Below are 11,555 nucleotides of genomic sequence, written 5' to 3' on the forward strand. Positions count from 1 at the left end.
CGCCCCCCCCGCGCCCCCCCGCCCGCTGCGCCCCGCGAGCGAGCGAGGCGGATCTCGCAGGCGGAGTGGTAGGACTCGAGCAACGCCTCTTGCTCCGCCAGGTCCGTGTCCGACACGGCCACCCTTCCGGCGACCACCTGCTCCTCGGCGTGCAAATGCTTCTAGAGGAGGTTGTGGTTGTAGTTGGAGTTGGCCTGCGACTCCCGGAACTGCTCCTCCCGCTTCACCGCACCATGCCCTTATAATGGGCAGGAGGAGGGTGCCGTGGAGGAAGAGGAGGGTGCCATAGAGGAAGAGGAGAGTGTCGCTGGCTCATCATCGGAGGCGTCCTTCATTTGCACGTCCTCTAGCTGCCCGTCGGCCTGCCAGTCGACAGCAATGGCGCCATGGCCTTCTCTTGCTCCGGTGTCAACCCCGCACAGAGAGCTTTGACCGTGGAAGGATCCATGGCGAGGAGTGGTGTGGAGCGGGGCGAGTGTGGCTATGGTCGGGCACTGGCGAGGTGCTAACTAAAACCAAGCGGGAGGTTAAGGTGGGCAGAAACGGGCTTGGGCCACGTTGGATGGCTTCTGCAGTCGGAATGGTTGCGGGAGATTTACGGGTCGGCGTTGGAGATGCCCTAATACACATGAAAAATGCATATTGTATCCAAACTGGGCAAATACATAAATCTAGAAAAATAGTAAATACACGTAAATAACACATATAACACGGAAACAAGGTAAATACACAAATCAAGGAAAATGTCGTATACATGCGAATAGTAAATATAGCACCAAAACATGACACATATATAAAGTTGAGAAAATATCAAATACAAGCAAGCGGTGGCTTAATTTAATTAGCAGCAACTCCACCACCAAGAGAACAACGCAAACATCTACGCTTCCGCATGTATGCGTGTACATAGCTTAATGCAAGCTCTTCATGGCATAGCTCACACATCAGACCAGGTGATCTTGAACACTCCAATCTCCTCCTTGAGCCCCAACGCCTTCCACACGGTTGGTGACGCGTCTACGTCGTTGTATGGGCACGGTGGCTCGAAGTTGTGCTCGGCGTCGCAGAAGTACACCGAGTCACACTCTTCGACGACCTTGGCTAGCACGGCACGCCCGTTCCCGTTGATGCGAATCATCTTGTTGCACCTGCGCTTGTTGTCCAGGCGCAGCCACCCCGTGGACAGCGCCACCACCAGCTCGGTGTCCTTGTGAAAGCGGTTTGTCGCAAAACGATTTGCCGCCGCCATCTCCACCTCGTGCGAAGCTGTTTAGAGTTAGGATCGCCGACGTGTCGGCCGACACCGGGGGCGAGCACCTGAATTGCGTGTAGCGGTTACCGTCTTTACAGCAGACCGACCCGTGATCCCTGTTGCAGTCGCCGGATTTGCCATGCGGGAAGCCATTGATGTGGCACCTGCCGCGACGGTGGCTGGTATCTATAGTAACGTTTGCGCTGCTGCCCACCGACATGGAGACGCCATGGACACGGAGGTGTGACATGAACATCACGAGAGCAAACATAGCTAGTAGCTTCTTCAAGTTACCCATGTCTGTGAGGTACTCACGTTGCATGCAAATCTGCAATTTGTGCTTGTGCGTTTGTGAGGATATATTGGTTGATCCATGTTCTTTATATAGGGCTGATACGTCTCTAACGTATCTATAATTTTGATTGTTTCATGCTATTATATTATCAACCTTGGGTGTTTTATATGCATTTATATGCTATTTTATATAATTTTTGGGACTAACCTATTAACCTAGAGCCCAGTGTCAATTTCTGTTTTTCCTTGTTTTTGAGTTTTACAGAAAAGGAATACCAAACGGAGTCTAATTGACATGCCAATTTTGATGATTTTTTATGGACCAAAAGAAGCCCCTGGAGTAAAATAGTTGGGACAAAAGAGTCCTGAGCCGTCCACGAGATAGGAGGGCGAGCCCTCCACCCTTGTGGACGACTCGGAGACCCCCCTGACATGAGACCGACGCCAAAAATTCTTATAAATATAGACACCCTCGAAAATAACCTAGATCGAGAGTTTCGCCGCCGCAAGCCTCTGTAGCCACCAAAAACCAATCAGGACCCTGTTTCGGCACCCTGCCGGAGGGTGGATCCATCACCGGTGGCCATCATCATCATCCCGACGCTCTCCATGATGAGGAGGGAGTAGTTCACCCTCGGGGCTGAGGATATGTACCAATAACTATGTGTTTGATCTCTCTCTCTCGTGTTCTTGATATGACACGATCTTGATGCACCATGAGCTTTGCTATTATAGTTGGATCTTATGATGTTTCTCCCCCTCTATCTCCTTGTGATGGATTGAGTTTTCCCTTTGAAGTTATCTTATCGGATTGAGTCTTTAAGGAATTGAGAACACTTGATGTATGTCTTCCATGTGCTTATCTGTGGTGACAATGGGATATCATGTGATCCACTTGATGTATGTTTTGGTGATCAACTTGCGAGTCCCGTGACCTCGTGAACTTATGCATAGGGGTTGGCACACGTTTTCGTCTTGACTCTCCGGTAGAAACTTTGGGGCACTCTTTGAAGTTCTTTGTGTTGGTTGAATAGATGAATCCGAGATTGTGTGATGCATATCGTATAATCATACCCGCGGATACTTGAGGTGACATTGTAGTATCTAGGTGACATTAGGGTTTTGGTTGATTTGTGTCTTAAGATGTTATTCTAGTACGAACTCCAGGATAGATTGAACGGAAAGAATAGCATCGTGTTATTTTACTACAGACTCTTAAATAGATCGATCAGAAAGATTAACTTTGAGGTGGTTTCGTATCCTACAATAATCTTTTCGTTTGTTCTCCGCTATTACTGACTTTGGAGTGACTCTTTGTGGCATGTTGAGGGATTATTATATGATCCAATTATGTTATTATTGTTGATAGAACTTGCACTAGTGAAAGTATGAACCCTAGGCTTTGTTTTAATGCATTGCAATATCGTTTTCGCTCAATTTTATCCCTGTTCAAGAATTCATCCGATTAACCAGTTAACTTGCCGATTAATCCCTACTCATAGGGTCCCCGAGTAGCCGATTACCCGATAAATCGTCCGATTAATTGATTAAATGGCCGATTAACTTTTATCATTAGTTACATTGCTGTTTTTATATTTTCAGATTACAAAAACCCATCTACCATTCATATTGCACTTGTATCACCATCTCTTCCCCGAACTAGTGCACATATACAATTTACCATTGTATTAGGTGTGTTGGGGACACAAGAGACTCTTTGCTATTTGGTTGCAGGGTTGTTTGAGAGACCATCTTCATCCTGCGCCTCCCATGGACTGATAATCCTTAGGTCATCCACTTGAGGGAAATTTCCTACTGTCCTACAAACCTCTGCACTTGGAGGCCCAACAATGTCTACAAGAAGAAGGTTGTGTAGTAGACATCAAGGGCCCAAGCCCCAAGGAACATCAATTGCTCATGTAACTGGGTACGATAATCCAGTCTCGTTTCTTCGGTTTTGTAACCCAGAGATGGTTGATGTTCTGCAACCTTCGGGCTTGTAACATTTGGGCGTGCAACATATACTTTTAAACAATCATCTCTTCTTTATTTTAGTGAATGGACTTTTAGCATGGAGCTTCCATTAATAGTCGAGGTGGAGACATGCGTGAACATCCGAGTGAATCACATGCACAGTGAAGTAGTGTAACTAACTAGTTGAGACTATCTAGATCAGGAGTAATGTACGTTTCCTACTTGTATTATATCTGGGGGATGGAAGCCGCCAAGATTATGGTCTAGCTCGGTAACATCAAAATAACATAAAGACAGGTTGAATTGTTACAAATATAACTCACTTGTGATTAACATTGTATCTAATTTTGCTAGTAATTTTCTATTTGGTGTTACTCAAAGCACTTCGTAATTCCAGCAGCTACCTTCCACGCCCTTCTCCATACCAGGTGTTATTTTTGGGAGGCACCGGAAGAATCGGTTTTTGGAAAAACTCAGAAATCTCGATTTTAAACCGCCCAAAAAATTCAAATGAATTTTGAGTTCTATTTTATTAGGTATAAATATAAGTATGTAACCTGTAAAAAACATCAAATATGATAGATCATGCCCCGGTGGGAAATACCCTTTAGTTCCTGGGTGTATATATACACCTCACATAGAAATTAATAATATTAAGTCACAAAAGTTTGGATGTTTCTTTTACAATAAACCTGACTTTCTTTTGCACTAGTTCAGTCTCTTTCTTCGGTTTTGCAACCAACAGATGGTTGGTGTTCTGCAACCTTCGGGCTTGTAACATTTGGGTGTGCAACAAATATTTTTAAACAGCCACCTTCTTTGTTTCGGTGAATGGAATTTTGGCATGGAGCTTCCATTAATAGTCATTTGTCAACATCCGAGTGAATGAAATTGACGGGAAAGTAGTGCAACTAACTAACTAGTTTAGACTATCCGTATGAGTAACATACGTTTCCAAATTTCTTATATTATATATGGGATGTAATCCGCCAAGATTAAGGTGTAGCTCGGCAACATCAAAGTAATACACCATCGGATTAAATTATTAGAAATGTAACTCACTAGAGTTTACCTTTGTATCTAATTCCCTTGCAATTTGTTGTTTTGTGGTACTCAAAGCACTCTTTAATTTCATCAGCTCCCTCCACATTGTTTAGGGTTCTCTTTTTTCTCAATACCGGTGTTTCTTTCCAGGAGGTGCTGAAAGAACCGGTTCTTGGAACAACTCAGAAATCATCGAGTTTTACCACCCGAAGAATTCAATGTTTTTGTGCATAAATAGTGAAATATATGTCTATGACCTGCATAACATCACATATGCTAGTTTGTGTGTGGGTACTCAGTCATATATGCAAGGTCTTATTGAACTAAAAATTGATGTATTTGTCAATTTCATTTCATATTGTACCTAAACTGGGCAAATACATAAATCTCAAAAAATATTAAATACACATAAATAATACATATATGTATATATAGCACTGAAATGAAACAGGGTAATTAGATACATAAATCATGGAAAATATCGTATACATCTGAATGGTAAATATAGCATCAAAACAGGACAAATACATAAAGTTGAGAAAATATCAAATACAAGCGAGTGGTAGCTTATTTTAATTAGCAGCCACTCCACCACCAAGAGAACAACGCACATATCTATGCTTCCGCATGTCTGCGTGTACATAGCTTAGTGCAAGGTCTTCATGGCATAGCTCACACATCAGACCAAGTGATCTTGAAAACTCCAATCTCCTCCTTGAGCCCCAACGCCTTCCACACGGCCGGTGACGCGTCTACGTCGTTGTATGGGCACGGTGGCTCGAAGTTGTGCTCGGCGTCGCAGCCGTACACCGAGTCGCACTCGTCGACGACCTTGGCCAGCACGGCATGCCCGTTCCCATTGATGCGGATCATCTTGTTGCACCTGCGCTTGCCGTCCAAGCGCAGCCACCCCGTGGACAGCGCCACCACCAGCTCGGTGTCCTTGTGGAAGCGGTTGTCGCAGAACGATTTGCCGCCGCCGTCTCCACCTCGTGCGAAGCTGTTCAGAGTTAGGATCGCCGGCGTGTCGGCCGACACCGAGGGCGAGCACCTGAATTGCGGGTAGCGGTGACCGTCTTTACAGCAGACCGAGCCGTGATCCCTGTTGCAATCACCGGATTTGCCATGCAGGAAGCCACTGATGTGGCACCTGCCGCGATGGTGGCTTGTGTCTGTAGTAACGTTCGCGCTGCTGCCCATGGACACGGAGACGCCATGGACGCGGAGGTGTGATAGGAACATCATGAGAGCAAACATAGCTAGTAGCTTCTTCAAATTAGCCATGTCTGTGAGGTACTCACGTTGCTTGCAAATCTGCAATTTGTGCTTGTGCGTTTGTGAGGATATATTGGTTGATCCATGTTCTTTATACAGGGCCCAAGCCCCAAGGAACATCAACTGCTCATGTAACTGGGTACGCTAATTCAGTCTCATTTCTTCGGTTTTGTAACCCAGAGATGGTTGATGTTCTGCAACCTTCGGGCTTATAACATTTGGGCGTGCAACATATACTTTTAAACAGCCGTCTCTTCTTTATTTTAGTGAATGAACTTTTGGCATGGAGCTTCCATTAATAGTCGAGGTGGAGACATGCGTGAACGTGAACATCCGAGTGAATGACATGCACAGTGAAGTAGTGTAACTAATTAGTTGAGACTATCTAGATCAGGAGTAATGTACATTTTCTACTTGTATTATATCCGGGGGATGGAAGCCGCCAAGATTATGGTCTAGCTCGGTAACATCAGAATAACATAAAGACAGATCGAATTGTTACAAATATAACTCACTTGTGACTAACCTTGTATCTAATTCTGCTAGTAATTTTCTATTTGGTGTTACTCAAAGTGCTTAGTAATTCTAGCAGCTACCTTCCACGCCCTTCTCCGTACCAGGTGTTATTTTTGGGAGGCACCGGAAGAATCGGTTTTTGGAAAAACTCGGAAATCTCGATTTTAAACCGCCCAAAAAATTCAAATGAATTTTGAATTCTATTTTATTAGGTATAAATATAAGTATGTAACGTGTAAAAAACATCAAATATGATAGATCATGCCCCAGTTGGAAATACCCTTTAGTTCCTGGGTGTATATATACACCTCACATAGAAATTAATAATATTAATAATAATATTAAGTCACAAAAGTTTGGATGTTTCTTTTACAATAAACTTGACTTTCTTTCGCACTAATTCAGTCTCTTTCTTCGGCTTTGCAACCAACAGATGGTTGGTGTTCTGCAATCTTCGGGCTTGTAACATTTGGGTGTGAAACAAATATTTTTACAGCCACCTTCTTTGTTTCACTGAATGGAATTTTGGCATGGAGCTTCCATTAATAGTCATTTGTCAACATCCGAGTGAATGAAATTGTCGGGAAAGTAGTGCAACTAACTAACTAGTTTAGACTATCCGTATGAGTGACATACGTTTCCAAATTTCTTATATTATATATGGGATGTAATCCGCCAAGATTAAGGTGTAGCTCGGCAACATCACAGTAATACACTATCAGATTAAATTATTACAAATGTAACTCACTAGAGTTTACCTTTGTATCTAATTCCCTTGCAATTTGTTGTTTCATGGTACTCAAAGCACTATTTAATTTCATTAGCTCCCTCCACATCGTTTAGGGTTCTCTTTTTTCTCAATACCGGTGTTTCTTTCTAGGAGGCGCTGAAAGAACCGGTTCTTGGAACAAGTCAGAAATCATCGAGTTTTACCGCCCGAAGAATTCAATGTTTTTGTGCATAAATAGTGAAATATATGTCTATGACCTGCATAACATCACATATGCTAGTGTGTGTGGGTACTCAGTCATATATGCAAGGTCTTGTTGAACTAAAAATTGATGTATTTGTCAATTTCATTTCATATTGTACCTAAACCGGGCCAATACATAAATCTCAAAAAATATTAAATACACATAAATAATACATATATGTATATATAGCACTGAAACAGGGTAATTAGATACATAAATCAAGGAAAATATCGTATACATCTGAATGGTAAATATAGCATCAAAACAGGAAAAATACATAAAGTTGAGAAAATATCAAATACAAGCGAGTGGTAGTTTGTTTTATTTAGCAGCAACTCCACCACCAAGAGAACAACGCACATATCTATGCTTCCCCGTGTCTGCGTGTACATAGCTTAATGCAAGGTCTTCATGGCATAGCTCACACATCAGACCAAGTGATCTTGAAAACTCCAATCTCCAACTTGAGCCCCAGCGCCTTCCACACGGCCGGTGACGTGTCTACGTCGTTGTATGGGCACGGTGGCTCAAAGTTGTGCTTGGCGTCGCAACCATACACCGAGTCGCACTCGTCGACGACCTTGGCCAGCACGGCACGCCCGTTACCGTTGATGCGGATCATCTTGTTGCACCTGCGCTTGCCGTCTAGGCGCAGCCACCCCGTGGACAGCGCCACCACCAGCTCGATGTCCTTGTGGAAGCGGTTGTCGCAGAATGATTTGCCGCCGCCGTCTCCACCTCGTGCGAAGCTGTTCAGAGTTAGGATCGCCGGCATGTCGGCCGACACCGGGGGCGATCACCTGAATTGCGGGTAGCGGTGACTGTCTTTACAGCAGACCGAGCCGTGAACCCTGTCGCAGTCGCCGTATTTGCCATGCAGGAAGCTGTTGACACCAGATTTTGGCACGGCGAAGAAATTAATTTAGATGGCCTCAAATGCAGAAGTGCTCAAAGTGAGAAAGTTCCGTATCGTCAAAAGGAAAAAAACTTTGATATTTGGGCCATGGTCATCTGGTCTCATCTCTAAGGCCGAAGTTGTGTTTGAAGTACTTAGATTTTCTATTCAGAACACTATTCGGCTGATTACGCCCCCAAGACTACCCCATATTGAAAACTGATCTACATGAATTGTCTTCGTCTCGTCGGAACGATCGATTTTGATATAAAGATCGTCTCAATCCGAGGTCATATGCAAAAGTTAGAACCCATACAGTGAGACCCTCCAACGAGCAAAATATGACGCCCGGAACCAGACACATATGTGGGTATGTCTGATGAGCTGCGTGAGTAATTAGCTGTTTTGCACGAGCGATTTGACCCTCGGGATGACCTTTGATGAAAAAACGTTCAACATGAAAGATGTTCGTCTCGTCGAAACGGTCAAGATGCTTTTGGGTTCGTTTCCAGCCGAGGTCGTCTGTCACCACAAAAAGGACCCTCAAAGTACAGCTAGTTTAAACCGAACAGTTTTGGAAAGTTCGGATAAAACCAGTCCGAATTTGACTAGGGTTTTGGACGTGAATTGATGTAATTTTCTTGTAAGGAAAGCCTACATAAATCCTTTGTTTGTACCGGAAGTCCAGCCGCCTCTTATATATGTTGGGGGTGACGACCGATTGAAACAACACACAATCGAACAAATCTATCTACATCTTTTACCTTTACTTTTCCTTCTTCCTTGTTATTCTTCTTCCTCGTTCTTCGTCTGTTCTTCTTCATTGCAGGGCAGCGAACCTCGAGGCTCTAGGGGCGGTCAGGCCGACCTAGGGCAGCCCATAGCCAGCGCGCGTCCAGACGGGGTCCCTCCCGGGCGCGTGGGGTTTCGGGTCTACAAAAGCGCCCGCCGGCTTGCTTGCGTACCGCCTTCCGGTGGGTCTCCTTCGACGTGAGCTGCGGTGCATCACCCCCGGCGTTGGAGGTAAACGGTGACGGGTTCGTGTGCGAACACACTTTTTGGCGACTCCGCTGGGGAAGAAGCGTTGAACGGTCTCCGGCCCGTTCTTGCTATGAAGAGATCGTCATCTAGGGTTTGACATCTACAAAGGTAATATGAATACCCACTTCACTTATGTAGATGCAAATAATGCATATGTTGTTGCTAGATCGTCTAATGAGCATAATGTATCGGTAGCCCTAGTTTTATCAATAATGTATCTAATTATGTGCAACGGCCGATTCAGAATAATCTTCATGCTTTAACTCCATATAATTTCAGCAACATGCAACATATGTATCCCAACTCCCATGCATCGGCAACCCCACAGATCTATATGCCGATGAACAACATGATGAGTTCGGTTAATCATGTTGAGATACCCCATGTAGGAACTTCCAATAGGATGCAACAAAGTGTTTCAACTTTTTATTCATCGGCAAATAACTTGCAGTTTGTTAATCCAAACGTGCCGGTGGATAAGGGAATTGGCCATGCTACTACTAGTTATTCGGCCAATTACCCTCAAACATCATATGCTACACCTCATGCTACTAATTTTCTGGCACCATACGCAACTGTTGATGTCCATAATTCGGCTCCCCACCTTCATGGTCATGGCCGAATAAGTGAAACTTCTATAGGAGCACAAATGCCTTCACCTACTACCATGGCATATCATGTCCCCCAACACAATTACAGAATTTCGGTGACATATCGTTACCGAAAGAGTCTAAAAGTGCCCGGGGGCAATTCTATCCAGATTGGGTCATTAAGAAAAATCTTACGTCTTTTTGGGATGAATGCAATGTTGTTCTACATGAATTAATAAAAGAGGGAAAACCTATTAATTCTACTGCAATCCAAGCTAGATTATGCCAAAAGAGAAAGCATTGGGTGTGGATAGAATTATCAAAAAAGATGGTGATTCGGATAATAAAGTTAATTCGGCTATTGAAAAGACCGAATCAAATATTACGTATGCCGAATCTATTCTAGAAAAATAGGATGACAAGGTGTTGGGGAGCTATTCGAAAGAGGAACAACCTATCGTTCAAGTAACGCAACCATCATGCTCTCCCAACGTGTTTGAAAAGGTATGTCTAGCAAGTGATTTACCTATCTTCCGATTTGGTCGCAGCTTTATTGTTGATGCTTCTATAAGAGCAATTCTCATAAGTATTTTTGAAAGATCAATGACGAAGGGAAATTTACTTGTTAGCAATAAAACTGTTATAGAACATATCGGTCAGTCTATTGTGCCATTTATAAAGACAGATAGTGACCTATTATTGCAGCCAAAGTTTTCCCCATTCCTTTATCAAAAATTCATATCTAATTGGGTAGCTTTGCTTGTTTCTTACTTGGCTTGCACTTAGTCTCAATTGAGACATGTGTATTCTAACTATTTTCGTTTCAGAAATTTAAAGCCAAGGTCAAATTCTTTTGAAAAATCCGATGCTAATATAATATCTTATCCAAATACATCGGAGATAGGGTGTAAAACACAATGCATAGCCTAAATCTGAACCATTCGTTTGCTCAACTCCAAAGCCGTTTGCACACCAAGATCGACTAGAAAATAAGAAGTATACCTTCAATTCAAGCATGTGTGATCAAATATTTGATTTGTTGCTGAAAAATAATTACATTAAAGTTCTTGATCACCATGTGAAGCCATCAATCCAAGGACGAATGTATTGCAAGTTGCATGGTTGGTCCAAGCATAATTTTGAGGATTGCAACATGTTTCGTCAAATAGTTAAATCGGCCATTGATAAAGGACGATTAAAATTTGTTGAAACACCAAGGGTGACCAGTCTATTCTGATTGGTCCTAATGGAAAAAGGTTTTTGAATCGGCTGCTTCAAGACAATTCCTTTAAAGATGAGAAGGTAAAAACTATAGGTGATTGTTGGGGAACGTAGTAATTTCAAAAATTTCCTACGCACACGCAAGATCATGGTGATGCATAGCAACGAGAGGGGAGAGTGTTGTCTACGTACCCTCATAGACCGGAAGCGGTAGCGTTAGCACAACGCGGTTGATGTAGTGGTACGTCTTCACGGCTCGACCGATCAAGCACCGAAACTACGACACCTCCGAGTTCTAGCACATGTTCAGCTCGATGACGATCCCCGGACTCCGATCCAGCAAAGTGTCGGGGAAGAGTTCCGTCAGCATGACGGCGTGGTGACGATCTGGATGTTCTACCGTCGCAGGGCTTCGCCTAAGCACCGCTACAATATTATCGAGGACTATGGTGGAAGGGGGCACCGCACACGGCTAAGAA

The 11,555-nt window shown here is 43.7% G+C and overlaps 1 protein-coding gene and 2 pseudogenes across 1 annotated transcript; all 3 read right to left on the reverse strand.

Moving 5' to 3' along the window:
* Positions 1–937: 937 nt before the first annotated feature.
* LOC125532395 lies at positions 938–1,550 on the reverse strand (annotated as a pseudogene).
* A 3,686-nt stretch (positions 1,551–5,236) lies between these two features.
* LOC125532397 (putative ripening-related protein 4) lies at positions 5,237–5,848 on the reverse strand. Its single transcript, XM_048696459.1, has one exon. The coding sequence runs from the start codon at positions 5,846–5,848 to the stop codon at positions 5,237–5,239; it is 612 nt and encodes a 203-aa protein (XP_048552416.1).
* A 1,902-nt stretch (positions 5,849–7,750) lies between these two features.
* Positions 7,751–8,213, reverse strand: LOC125532396 (annotated as a pseudogene).
* Positions 8,214–11,555: the final 3,342 nt, after the last annotated feature.

Source organism: Triticum urartu, unplaced genomic scaffold, assembly GCF_003073215.2.
Source record: "Triticum urartu cultivar G1812 unplaced genomic scaffold, Tu2.1 TuUngrouped_contig_9810, whole genome shotgun sequence".
Taxonomy (NCBI): Eukaryota; Viridiplantae; Streptophyta; class Magnoliopsida; order Poales; family Poaceae; genus Triticum; species Triticum urartu.